Source organism: Eleginops maclovinus, chromosome 18, assembly GCF_036324505.1.
Source record: "Eleginops maclovinus isolate JMC-PN-2008 ecotype Puerto Natales chromosome 18, JC_Emac_rtc_rv5, whole genome shotgun sequence".
NCBI classification, from domain to species: Eukaryota; Metazoa; Chordata; class Actinopteri; order Perciformes; family Eleginopidae; genus Eleginops; species Eleginops maclovinus.
The window spans coordinates 27011795-27026816 of NC_086366.1; the positions used below are offsets into that span (position 1 = coordinate 27011795).

General features: G+C 41.4%; 1 protein-coding gene across 1 annotated transcript in view; it reads left to right on the forward strand.

Annotated features, from left to right (window-relative positions):
* slc8a2b (solute carrier family 8 member 2b) overlaps positions 1-4649 on the forward strand; it is a 69137-nt gene extending 64488 nt beyond the window's left edge. Inside the window, exon 15 of the mRNA XM_063907832.1 lies at positions 326-4649. Coding sequence (XP_063763902.1) covers positions 326-702 — 377 coding nt within the window. The 3' untranslated portion in view covers positions 703-4649. The remainder of the gene's footprint in view (positions 1-325) is intronic.
* The last annotated feature ends 10373 nt before the right edge of the window (positions 4650-15022 follow it).

The following is a 15022-nucleotide window of genomic DNA, read 5'->3' on the forward strand; positions in this document are numbered from 1 at the left end:
AGGGGTAGAAGGTCATACGGGGGAAATATGTAGAAAGTGCCCTGACCAGAAGAGCTTTTTTGTCCTCATATATGTATATCTATAGATTCAGTTTAAGCCTTATTCAACAAATCACACCACAAATATGACCTTCATTTGCAAAATACCAACAAAAATAAAATCAATGGCCTGTATCCTCAGTGATGAGGTAGAGTTTTCTGTGTGAAAAGGAACATTCACACTGTGCATAATTAAACTTCATTTTATCAGCAGAAATGTATTCGGGTCGATAGAACAATTCATCATGGTGCATGATTTAATCTCCCACCTCTTTCTCTCATTTCAGACACCTTTGCCAGCAAAGTGGCCGCCATGCAGGACCAGCACGCTGATGCGTCTGTGGGTAACGTCACCGGTAGCAACGCTGTAAACGTGTTCCTGGGGATCGGTGTGGCGTGGTCGGTGGCCGCCGTCTACTGGAAAGTCAAAGGGAAGGAGTTCAGGGTAGACCCTGGGTCGCTGGCCTTCTCCGTCACTCTCTTTACCATCTTCGCTTTCATCTGCATGGGCGTGCTCCTGTTCAGACGTCGGCCCTCTATCGGAGGAGAGCTCGGGGGCCCAAGAGGGGCCCGCCTCGCCACCAGCCTGTTGTTCCTGGGCCTGTGGTTCCTCTACATCCTCTTCTCCAGCCTGGAGGCCTACTGCCACATCAGGGGCTTTTAAAAAGGAGATGGAAAATGTTCTGAAAGAATATTGCACAGCAACACAAACATATACTCTAACACTCAGTCCATACAGCACACACATGAAACAAGTGTGACTTGTGGAAGTGTCCCAGCTTTTAATGCAGGGATACTAAAACACTTCAGGTACATGTTCACACACACATACACACACACACACACACACACACACACACACACACACACACACACACACACACACACACACACTATGTACGCATGTGTAAACAGATCATAACAAACACACACCGGCACAGTTACAGGCATGATAGAGGGCGAGAGGAAGTGTAAGTGAAGTGTTGAGGTTAGTGAACATAAGAGGTTACTGCAGCAAAATAAGCCGCGCGCAGACGGAGAAAGAAAGAGTGAATGGGAAGTTGAGATTTAAGAGGTGAGAAAGGTCAGGTGAGCCTTCTGTTCTACAGCCGGGGGGGGGTTGGGTAGGATCAGACTGCTGAGAGATAGGAAACCTGTGCACATCAGACCAAATGCATCCATCAGTTGCATTGAAGGAACAACACTTTAGTTTCCTCGAACAAAACCTGCCCCCCTCCCATCTTTACTGGTACAGCTTCCTGTTAATAACCGAGGAGGTGAAACGCTGTGTGAAAAGGAGTGGAATGTTTACAATAACAATAACATTAAGTATGTTTACTGGAGGTTCTTATAAAGGGGCGATGCTGATCTCATACACTGTACAGAAGACCGCGGTTCTCCACACGCGCTGTAAATAATGAAACCAGTGTACTGTACATATAGAGTGTAGTGTTTTCAGTAGGCAGATGCCTACCATTGACCAAGTTAGACAGGGAGGAAATATGTAGCTACTGTTCTGTATAATAAGTCATATTACAAAGAAAAGAAAAAGAAACACCCCCATCAGGTCTCTGCTTCAACCTTTTTTATATCCATGCAGAAGAAACACCACAGATCCCAGACATTAAAAAGATGAACATTTTTGGAAACATAATATTAGGCAGTAAAAGTCTTAGCTGCCCAAACAGAGGAATGCTACACTGGTGAAATAATACAGCCATATCCCCAAAATACTGCGTTCCAGATGTTTGTATACCAAACCAACAGATTGTGCATGTATAGTCAGATACAGACCATCCTCACACACACAGTCCAGCAGAAATACTATGTCAAAGGAATCAATCAGAATACACCTGTCATCCCTGATGTTAAATCAGACATATAATGCTCACTTTCAGGTTTATACTGGCCTTTTAGGTTTCTATCTGAACGTGTTTACATGAGTTTTTAACGATATGTCCACTTTACCTGTACAAAGCTGAGTGTGCAGGCACACAGGAGGGAGGAGAGTTGTTTGTTCTGAGGGAAACAAAAAGGGCATTTTGTTCTCCTCAAGGGTCAAATGTGTGCTGTGTGGAACTTGGTTCAATGCTCCACCCAGACAGACTGAGATGACTGAACTGCAGTGTTAGTTTACTTTCAACATGGAAGCCTATAAAGCCAGTACATTACAATATACTCTTCAAAAAATGGACAAAACAGATTCCAATCATCATCAACAGTCTACAGCATAATGATCCACACAGATCCTAAGCTACACTCAAATTAGGATGCAGGATGCCGGTCTAAACGACTATATTGTTCAAGATGGCACCCATACAATGCCTTAAGATACAATTCTCAAGTACAAATCCAGTATTCAAGCGTTCACCTGTACAGAGCTGCACTTTGTTTGATGTAACTGAAACACACTGCTTTTCTTAGTGCAATTTATTAAAACTACCAGCCATGTAATACAGGAGCCAGACATGCTTAAAATGGCTTTGCATTTTAATAGCAGATGTGCACACTGTTTGAAAAGAACTTACTTACAAATAATTTAAGGTCTATCATCTAACGTTCTCCTGTTTACAGTCTGTAGGTCAGCAGCAGACAATGCTTTCCTTTTTCAAAACACGCTGTCGTATCCAGAATCTGCACAGAAGCAGCATTCTCACTTTTCATTTAAATCAAACACAGTTTCTATAGTCATAGTACCATAGTGTTGGCTGTTTCGCTCAGTATTGCATGGCGGAGATGGAACAGACAATAAAACTGTTCAAAAGCCTCTGTAGCTACTGGCTGCTAAATCGACAGTAGAATCAACTAGAGAAGTGCAAAACTGTTAAATCTGCAGTGGCATCAACACACCGACATTTCAGCTATATCCTTTTTATTCAGATACATAAAGCTGAGAAGTCGGTCCATGAAAAAATAAAGCCATGTACCAAGAAAACCTGATAGTATATCCAGAGTCCTGCATCCTTTCCTACATGAGGAAGGGTTGATTCAATACAGCGGCCCATCGCAGTCAACATTATATTTACTGTAATATTCAGTGCTGAAAAACAGTCACTTTGCATACACTATATCACAAGCATCTCACCCACAAATAATAAGTGCTATCCAAGTGGAATTTGTTATATCTATTGTTCCACATGATAATATCAGAAAGATTGGATTCGTTAACCCTTGACTATACTTTGTAAACTTTCTAAAACAGATTTTGTATCCTTTCCTTGACGATATAGCTGAAGTAGATTTTTTTGTACTTCTAAACAATGTTTAGAATGGTATTGATATATATACGATGGGTAGTGTAGATTATATCGCCAGTAAATTTAGTAGATTAGATTTTGATATATTTTCCACAGAGAGGAAGCTTTCCTTTGAACTGCTCAAACAGTGTAGTGTACCCTAACCACACATAATCCATCTAACTTACTCTATGTTTGTGTCTATGTTACTTATGAATAAGATTATTTAATTAGATATTTATTTATTTACAAGAAGATTATTTATGTATAGATAAGCTGTGCCGCAGGTCCTTGAGGCGGACAGTTTGGAAGTTAGTACAAGGAGTGTGGTTTCAATGTGCAATACAGAAAACAATTAAAACATCTCATTTATTTAGTAGCTTTGACAAGAGGACAGTTCACATCTTCTTCTGCTCCGGCGTTTGTTGTAACGCTCCGCCAACGTACATTTATCCATTCAGTTCTCTCAGAGGAGGAGTTTTGAGTGTAAGTAGCATGTTTACGTGAAGAAACTGCGGAACATTGTCAGTATAATTGCAGTTGTGGGTCATCATGAGCTAAAGAAGAACTTTTGGTTGATATTAACGGTGTCTGTGCCCGGCCCTGTCCCTGCAGGGTGGCTCAGCACCGAAACACAGAACTCTACAATGTCCGGACAATGTTCCGTGTTTCCATGAACTTCTGTACTAACTGTCTGGCTTCGGCCTTTGTTGTTCTGTAGCTTGATGTGAAGCCTCTCTTCCTTAACCCCCACCCTCACCCCAATGTGTCTCTGTGTTTGCTTCCCCTCCATGTTCCTCTGCAGATGCATGTTGAATCCCCGTGTTTGTGTGATAGCAGCATGGTCTACTGTGATGGACGCCTATAGGCACACTTTACCCGTGGGGTAATTCCCCACAGTTTGGAACCCCAAACACCAGGGGCTCTTTGTGAAATAAAATGACCAAGTGGCACACATAGACTGGACTCCATACAGGTATACTGAAGATAACACACAAACAGAGGCATTTATTGGTCAGTGTCCACTGCTTACTTGTTTTGTTACCTTTAAAAGCTGTGAAAAGAAAGCTTGCTCTGTTGTGTCGAGGCTGAGTCTGCAACAAGCAAATCCCAGGTCTTCTTTTTGTTTGCTGGTGTACGATATTTCTGTGTCTGTGTTAGTGCCCCCGCCCCCCCCCCCCCCCCCTCTTCTTGTTGTCCCATTTGCCCCAGCCGCAAAGGTCTTGCTCTTCAATGTGTCTGTGAAGTTTTTTCCTGTGATGATGAAAATGTCTCTCTCTGCCTGAACTTTAGTAGGAAATAATGACTGAGTTACTACGATATCATGTGATAGACATAAACATTTATTCAATACTGTAATAAATTATTAACTGAAGCTGATATTTAAGTTTTCTTATGAAATGCAGAAAAAGAATATTGGAAAAAAAATGACAACTTGTTTTTGAGATATTGGCATGAGGTGTAATGTGTTACCGAAAGATAATGAAGGTCTTAAACTAAGTAAAATTGACCTTATTTGAATATAGTTTATTTATTTTCAAGGCGTCACGTGTCTGAGTGTTTATTGTTGCACCAAATGCTGAAACAGCAGTCATACCAAACATGTAAGAGACAAGTCTTTGTGTTCGACCTCTGCACATCTGTTCAAACTTTATAGCACTACCTGATTATACTATATTTCTATATTCTTTTTTTTTTTTGATAGTCGAACAAAATTAAATAGCAATCCAGTGCATTCACACATTTCAAACTGTCACAAAGATAAGGAGAAAAAATATGAATGAATTTAAGTGATTCTACATACAAGTAGGCTAATAAACAAATACTGTACGATATTCAGTCCTAAGTTAACATTTTACCCCAAAAGACTTCTAAGAATGAGCTTTGCCCCAATAAATTGAATCAAAACGTTTCTAAAACGTTCTTTAAAGTTTACAAAACTATTGAAAGGAAACTACATGAGGAATACCTGTTTGTTGTTGATGGGTACTTCCAGTAGACCAAATTTACACAATGATTGATATTAAAACTGATAGAAGCAAGGATACTCATCACCAAAGAACGTGGAGTTAGTGTTTAAAGAAGGAGTATACAAACATCAGCTCAGTCACTGTCTGTGGGAAACACTTCTTCGCAGCTAAACTATGATGCTATGGAGTTTGTCGTCAGTTGTCCAAGTGAACAGCCGTAAGTAACGAATCTACACTCACAGGCCACTTTATTTTCACAACCATCTCTGGGGTTCACAGAGAATGGTCCGAGCGGCAGTTATCTGGGCAAAAAGGCCTTGTTGATGCCAGAGGTCAGAGGAGAGCAGCAGGACTGGTTAAATATGATAGAAAGGCAACAGTAAGTCAAATAACCACTAGTTACAACCAAGGCATGCAGAAGACCATCTCTGAACCACATGTGGAACCTTGAAGCAGAGGGGCCACAGAAGCAGGAAACCACACTGGGGGCCAATCCTGTCAGCTAGGAAAAGAAAAAATGAAGCTACAATTTGCATGGACTCACCAAAATTGGAAAATAGAAGATTGGAAAAAGGTTGCCTGGTCTGATGAGTCTCATTTTCTCCTGCGACATTCGGATAGCAGGGTCAGCATTTGGCATAAACAATACAAGAGCATGGATCCATCCTGCCTTGTATCAACTACTCAGGCTGGTGGTGAGGGACCTTTTCTTTGCATACTTTGGGCCCCTTCGTACCAGTTGAGCATCGTTTAAATGCCACAGCCTACCTGAGTATTTGTTGTGCTCTGTTGTTGTAGCCAGAGGGCACTGTTGGACACATATGTTGCTCAGGATGTTGGAGTAATGCAGTTCAGGCCGAAAATAAGTAACCTATTTAATATCTTATTCTTTTACCAAAGAACCCATTTAATACAACAATTTACCACGACGTCACAACAATATTCAATGTAAATCATATTAAGTATATTTGATCTATTCTTGCCTCTTTCTCATCTAGTAAATATTGTAATTATTTTAAATTGTGCTTTCATTAAATGTTTTAAATAGAAAGTGGACTGTTCGCTCAACTTGTGCTGAAAAGAAAAAAAGAGACAGCACTTACCTAATAAATGTTTATTGAATGTTGCAAAAATCTTTGTGTGCCTCTATGTTCCAACAATGAATAATACCTTAGTAGTTATGTTAGGAGAGGTGCTGTTTATCTAGGTGTGGTTTAGGGTTAGGGTTATTTCCCAGGGTGAATAATTAAAAATCACTTTGTAGGGCTCAGAGGAGGTTGCCAAAATGTCGACTTGCGCCTATACCGTTCAGAAACAGAATAGAAAGCATTGCATAGGCCTAAGAATATTGAAAAAAATAACAACAAAACAGGTACAACATTAACAACGTTTATTAACACATATTTTATTTTAAAGTGCAAATGCAGCAGTCAACCAATCTTTTGATTCAAAGATCTTTTCACCAGAGTAATTACAAGAGATTCTAGTTTATCAATTAGATAAAGAGTGAGAGGAAAGTAATCAAAGTCTGGTAGCAGTATTATTTAATAAGTTTAGGTCTACGATTATTCCTGAACTTCTGTGGCATGTTTTTCCGAAGAACATCTGCAGATGGCCAGGAGATCAAAAATTGGAGACGCTTTGCAAGGACAGGTATGACTTCCCTGATAACATTTGAAACACATGCAGAGGACACACCAAACCGGAAACCAAGGTCTAAATGGGCAAGTCCGTGTCGGAGCTTCATCAAAGTTAAAAGATGTTGATTTTCCTTGGAGATAACCCTTCTGTAGTTGCAGTTTGTCGATGTTTTGACTTCGGTGGTTCAGTTCATGCTCAAAATGACAGTATTTAATAACTTATATTTGGAAGTGTGTGCTGTCATTGTGGCATCTTGGTGGCTGTGTGCCTTTTGATTTATTTTTGGTGCACCCAGAGGAAGAGTTTCCGGGGTTAATCTTGGTCAGTCAGAAAAAGAATGCAAGAGTGGAGCCACACAGTTTTTTGACCTCTCTCACTCTCTCTCGATTTTGGAATCATTTTATGACTTTTGTAAAATGACATTATTTTCTGTGCTTATTTTCTTGAATCAAAGTAAACAGTTGAATTTACCGAGGTGTCCTGTGGATTTTTTGATGTGGATTACGACGAAGGAAATTGTTACGAGCATCAAGCTAAGGCTTCGATCTTTGGAAAGCTACACCTTCTTTCTGAAATAAGCGGTGCAATTAAGTTTAAAATCTAAACAAACGCAGCAAAAGATGGCAGTCCAAAACAAAATGAAAATAATTTCTGTTTGTGCTTAATTTCACTAGCTGCATCATTCTGAGACAATGACATTTTCTGAAGAGATGGACAATTTTGACAGCTTGTCTTTGTAAGAGTCTCTCTCTAAACGCAACTTATGTCCCTCTTGCTGTAGCATTTCACACAGATGACATTGTCCACCATTGTCTTGGTGGTCCTCTTCTTCTTCCTGGTTGTCTTCTATGTCAGGAACAACAATCTCTGGTCCTGGTGCAGCTGCAGAATAAAGCAGTCTCCTTCCCACTGCTCGATGGTACCGCCCCTGTATCTGCTGCTCTCTTAGCAGATGCGGTTGGATTGGCTAACTCCGGTCCCAGGTGTTGTGAAGGAGCAAAGTCAGGGTGGTCGGGGTCAGGGTTCGGACGACCTGCATAATAAACATAAAGACATAGACCATTTAAGCATGTGCTCTTGAGTGACTATATTTTACCAAATGTTTACAGCTTCAATTTTGGACACTGGAGAGTTCAAGTTAGGCCTAACAAAGCAAGCTTTACAATGAACAGCTGCTGTTAGCCTGGGCCTAGACCTTAATTATAGAAAATGTGCCCTCTATAAATAATGTAGGCTACAACATTTCATTGTAATGGAGTAGGGCAGTTCACGTTTCATCCTTTAAAAACTGCACAGAACACAGTAGCTTCAGCAGAACAGCAGACGTAGGACAAAAGGGGGAGCTGGTGTTCAGTGAAAGCTTGCAGTCTTTTTTTTGTGAAAACAAACACTTGACGAAACATTAGTCAAAAATTAGTTTGCTTGCAAAAGACAAAAGACTGCAAGCTTTCATATCAAAATCCCCGATACAACACCAATATGCATACTGAAAGCAAAAACAACCATCAACGTTTTTCAGCATTGTTATTTTATTGCAGCATATATTGAAACATTAATATTATAACTTTGATGTAACAATTGAACGTTTATTGTATTGCAATATTCTTTAACACTGTCTTTCTGACATTTTAGTGCAACATTCGCTAAAAACTGTACAGCCAGTTTTGCCTTGAAGTCGAAACTACACTGAACAAAATGGAATATCATACAGTATGTCCTGAATAACTCGAACTCGGCGGGTTGCTCTCATCTATACCAATAACACATTACGTATATTTTTTATGCTAATATTTAGCTTGAGTAAGATTTTAAATGAGGGACATTTACTTCTGAGTACTTTTACTTAATTCAAGAGGTTTGAGTACTTACACTCTCGTGTCACTTGTTGGACTTACATTCAATACTGTGTGCAATGTCCAAAGGAGCAATTTTGGGTGAGGTGTCTTACTGCGGTCAAGCCAGCCCCATCTTCGGAAAACATAGTCAAGCCAGCCCCCTCGATGTTTTGCGTGGCGCGTATATCCTATGCATTACGGTAACAGCGTGGACGAACATAATAATTCAAAATAAAGCTGGTGAATGTAAACAAAAATGCAATAATAATAATAATAAATCAAACTAAATGAATAAATATAAAATAATAAATGTAATAATAGCAAATAGCTACAACATGCAAACTGTATTTCAGAGAACATTTTAATTCTAATTGTGTGTATAATAAGTCAAATTTAACAACTAGGAATACATTTTCAAAGTCCAATCTGACATCAAAAGGACAGACCAAGTGTCACAGGTCATTCAGGACATTCTGATGTGGAATTTCAAAATAAAAGCCCTTCAAAATGTCTTGTTAAAGCAATCTTTAAACTCATTTTCAGATCAGGATTAAGAGGAAACGGTGTGTTGCCAGGAACTCATTTCAATTCAGATTGACAGCAGACCACCTCAGAGTTCTCAATTCTCTTGCTCCGATAAAAACCAGATCTGTTTCTTTCTCTGTCTCCGCCCCTTGGTTCACCCCCAATCTTCGCCTCATGAAAGCCAAAGGTCGGCAACTCGAAAGATTACATAGAAAAACTGGTCTCACCATTCACAAAGAAATGTACGATAACCACATCATACATTATAACGACTCCATTGCAAGCACCAAAACCCACTACTACTCAAGTCTAATTACTGCCAATAAAGGAAACTCCAAGTCACTGTGTCCCTACTGAACAATATCACCAAACCCCAGGACTATCTCCCTCCTCACTTGTACACAACCTCATTCAGCAACTCCATTATGTCCTTTTTCACGGCAAAAATCAAGAACATCCACCAGCACCTTGGATCAAACCCTCCCCTCAGCATCTCAGCAGACTTTCACCCATCCACACACTCATTCTCCTCCTTCCAGCTCCCCACTCTCTCAGAAATCACAGAACTCATCCGGAAATCCAAGCCATCCACCTGTCAACTGTAACCCCTCCCCACACAACTTGTTAAAGTCTGCCTCCCCTCTCTCACCACTGGAACTTTCCCTACATCCTTCAAGACTGCTGCAATCACCCCAATTCTGAAAAAACCTGGTGCCGACCCCTCCGACTACAACAACTTACGTCCTATCTCAAATCTACCCTTCATCTCCAAAATCCTGGAAAAAACAGTTGCCTCCCAACTCCATGCTCACATATCCCACAATAACCTGTATGAACAGTTCCAGTCTGGTTTCCGCCCACTCCATAGCACTGAAAAAGCACTCATCAAAATCAACAATGACCTCCTTATGGCAGATGATTCTGGACTCCTCACCATCCTCATCCTCTTCGACCTGAGTGCAGGCTTTGACACCATCTGTCACACCACCCTCCTCGACAGGCTATCTTCCATTGGCATCACCCACACTCCCTTAGACTGGTTCACATCTTACCTCTCTGGTCGCACTCAGTTCATTCAACTCAAATCCTTTAAATCCATCCCCTCCGCCGTCACTTCAGGTGTGCCCCAGGGCACTGTCCTAGGGACGCTCCTCTTCATCATCTACCTCCTTCCCCTTGGCAATATCCTCCGCAAATTCAACATTCAATTCCACTGCTATGCTGATGACACCCAGCTCTACCTCACCACTAAACCTTCGTCCACTCTCCCGCCCACCTCCCTCACCGTTTGCATCTCTGAAATAAAAACCTGGTTCACTCAAAACCTCCGTAAGCTAAACAGTAACAAAACCGAGGTTCTCCTCATCGGCACCAAATCCACTCTATCCAAAACCGGCAGCTTTTCCCTCACTACCGACAACTCCTCTGTTTCACCCTCCCTCCATGTTAAGGGTCTGGGTGTCATCCTTGACAGCACACTATCCTTTCAATCCCACATCAATAACATCACCCGGTCTGCCTACTTCCACCTACGAAACATCAATCGCCTCCGCCCCTCCCTTACCCCCCACACTGCCGCCATCCTTGTCCACAGGCTCGTCACCTCCCGTCTGGATTACTGCAACTCTCTCCTCTTCGGCCTCCCTCAAAAAACCCTCCATAAACTTCAATTGGTCCAGAATTCAGCTGCCCGCATCATAACTCAGACCCCCTCCATCCACCACATCACTCCTGTCCTCCAACAGCTCCACTGGCTCCCGGTTCAGTTCCGTATTCAATTCAAAGTCCTCCTGTTAACATTCAAAGCCATCCACAACCCACCCCCCCCCCCCCCCCCCCCATATCTGTCCGACCTCCTCCCTGTTCCCACTCCCTCCCGCTCCCTCAGATCCTCTTCCTCCATACACCTGTCTGTCCCCTCCGCCCATCTCATCACCATGGGGAGCAGAGCATTCAGCCACTCTGCTCCCCGTCTCTGGAACTCATTACCACCCCAACTCAGAAACATGGACTCATTCCCCCATTTCAAAAACACAACTCAAAACACATCTGTTCAAAACTGCTTATTCCACTTGATATCAATTCCTCTGTCACCGTCTATTGTTTTTATTTTTTGCTTGCATTGTTGATTCCTTTTATTGTCCTTGTGTGTGTATCATGTACGGTGTCCTTGAATGCCGAGAAAGGTGCCTACAAATAAAATGTATTATTATTATTATTATGACTATGGCCTCTATAGTATGCTATGTAGCATCGCTGGTTTGCACTCAATCAATGCGGTTTGATCGGACAGTACTGATGAACTTGACACCCAGTGATGGTCATTTTTTAGCAAATACTCAATTTAAGCTAGGTAGCTACTTAGCTTCACTGCCTTTACTATAAAGTGTCGTTTGGTACGGCATGTTTTCCAACAAGTTATTATCTTGTCTGTTTTGTATCTTGTTACACAGTTATGATCAGTATGTCCTTAAACACTATATTATCAAGAGGAAATAGCTTACCTTAAAGAAGCCTCATGTCAGGAGTGATTTTGTTCCTGTAAGTATGCTTACTTGCTATCTGTGCTATTGAGAGACACAGTGACATCTAGTGGTCTTTCTTAGCATAACATATGTCAACCCTGTTGTAGACCAGGGGTGCCCAACCCTTTTGGAATCAAGATCTACTTTTAAAGTTGATAGTGTGTCGAGATCTACCAAGCCATATCGAAAGCCATAGAGTAGCCACAATTAATTGTGCACCTATATAATAACACAATGTTCTGACACAAAGATCAAGTTTTATTAATAATAATACATTTATTGAAGTAAATGTACGTCGTGCAAAGAATAAGCACAAGTAGGCCTAGGACTGGCCCATAACAACACAACAACATACAACCCAATTAATACAATGCCTAATTCAAGTTGGAAAAGTGGTTCTCTACCTTAGTGGGACTTCTGGCACTGAGAGGAGGAAGCTAGTCTCTCATAGTCCGGACAGTAGGAGCTGAGTGCCAGCCGTAAGCAGGCCGCAAGGTGGTCATCAGTCATGGTGGATCTGTATTTTGACTTAATGATTTTCATATGTGAAAAGGCAGACTCACACAAATATGTTGATCCCAAAAGTGCAGTCAAATTCTTTGCAGTTTGTCTGAGGTTGGGGTACTTCTCGTCCTGCATTAGATTCCAGAATTGGACATTTGTGTCAGGTGTAGCTCTTGATTTGAGCTCAATGTCATTATTTAGTGTGAGGATCTCATTCTCAATAGCACCGCTAACCAGGTTGAAGAGTGATGCCACTTTGGACGTTATACAATCCACATCTATATTTTCCCCAAATGGAAAACTGAGAACACTGACAACAGGCTCAATGGATGCAAAGTCAGTAAAGCGCCTGTCAAATTCTGACAAGATGCTTTGCACTTGATCATCATAACGTGCACTCTCAAGCTCCACACAGTCTTTGCCCTGACGCTTAAGTTCTGTGTCCATGTGTGGAAAGTTCCGCAGATCACACTGTTGCAACCTGCTTGATAGCAGCTGTAACTTGCTTTTAAAGGTGTTGACGGAGCTGATCATGTTGATGATGTGTTTGTTCTTACCCTGCAGCTCTAGATTCAAGTTATTGAGCTTGTCAGTCAGATCAGTAAGAAAGGCTAAATCCAAGAGCCACTGACTGTCTTCTAGCTGTGCATATTCAGCATGGTTTGAACGTTTCAGAAATTCTTTAATTACGGGCAACAATTCAGAAAACCGTTCCAGAAATGTACCTCTGCTGAGCGGACTAGATTGCCGAACAGAACAGGCAATCTAGTTAGCCACATCCATCACGTCTTTCATATTTCAAATCTTCCCGCACAACCCTTGCTGGTGAATTATACAATGGTAATTCAGGAAATCCAGGAAAGATTCAGACTGTTTGCACAATCCAATGAACCCAGCAGTACGTCCAATCATTGCTGGAGCCCCATCGGTTGTAATGGAGATGAGTTTGAAGAGGGGCAACTTGCTCTTACTAACGAATTCCATAAAAACCTGAAAAATATCTGTGCCTCTTGTGTGCCCTTTCAAAGGCAAAATGGTCAGCAGCTCTTCTTTTACACTCATATTGTCGAAAACCATTCTAATGAACACACATAGCTGAGCCACATCCACAGCATCAGTGGATTCATCGACTTGCAGAGAAAAACACTCACATGTGTCAACATCATTCCTCAATTGCTGTTCAATATCCTCCGCCATTCCCTCGCATCGCCGTGTAACAGAATTTCTTGATAGCTGCACATCCTGAATAGCAGACACAATCTCCTTTCGATTTTTAAAATCGGCACAAAGCGCATCTGCGGCTTCCATGAACGCTTCTTTCACAATTTCACCATCCTTGAAAGATGTCTTTCCTTTTGCAAGAACACGACAGACACGATAAGAAGCTATGGTTGCAGCCTTACTCGTGGTATTGGGCCTGGTAAAAATGGGACTGTTGTGCTGCTAGCTGACTTTTCAATTCCTTGACTTTTCGGGCGCGTAGTGGTGATTTAGCTGGGAAGTGTGTATCGTAGCTCTTGTGGACCGCTCCAAATTCCCTTTCTTTGGTAAAGCCACATTTGCATTGCAGATAAGACATATGGACTTGGCATTCGAATACACGAAAAAATAATCCTCCTCCCACTCTGAAGGAAAATGATACGTTTTAGATTTTTTAGCTTCTGCCGCCATGGTAGTGTCCACTCGCTCTAGTCAAGCTTCTCGCGCCCTTCCGAGTCCTTAGTTAGAACCTAGCAACCAGGGCCGGTTCTTCCTACAGGCCATCAAGGCGACCGCCTAGGGCGCAAAATCTCAATATCGCCAAGGGCAGCCAATGGGCTAGAAACGGCCCTGCTAGCAACCATACCCTGCGCGCGCAGATAGAAGAAGCACGTGAGATTTTTTCTTTGATTATGCCTGATCTACCTTACTATAGCTGTACAAATCTACACACTGCTTCACGTGATCAGCAGTTCATTGTGCCTATTTAAGATGTTTTAAGTTGGAAGTTTTAATGTTGGCCTATTTTACACAACAGTAGGAGGATAGCCTACACACAACATTTTCTCGCAATCGACTGGAACTCAGCCCGCGATCGACTGGTAGACCGCGATCGACTGGTTGGGCACCCCTGTTGTAGACATTGCTGAAACAAGTGGAATGAGGTTAAACACGTTTTTCAATAAGATATAGTGACTTAAAGAATGTTCTACCAAATAGTTGAGCTGGAGGTTAAAGGGTTAAAGTTTAATTTCCCAATTAAAAAAAAATGCCACATTGGAACACTCTGTCCATCAGGTGAACTAAAGGTTTTTCGGACTACGTTGTTCCCATGTAATAAAACAGACAGCAGTGAAAATGTCTTCTTTTTCTGTATGCTTGTCTTTACCGCATTGCAGAGGTGGGATGTAAGACGACTGTTTTACTTTTACTTCCTATATTTTAACAGAAATATCTGTACTTTCTACTCCTTACATTTTCGAAACAGGCTCTTTATTTTTGTTTTTATGCATTTGAGGTGAATTATAGATTAATTTTATTTTGCATAATTGCACGCCTGCAACACTCTCCACTGTTCTGAGAGTGTTCAGCGTGAGGTTGTTGTGACTGCACCGGCCTATCAGCTGCTCAACCTCTCTATAATGAAATAAATTCCTGACACCAGACCACTTCCTTTTAATCCTAATCTGAAAATAAGTAGAAATATGATTTTAACAAGAAATTTTGAAGGGCTTTTATTTTGAAATCCCACATCAGAATGTCCTGATA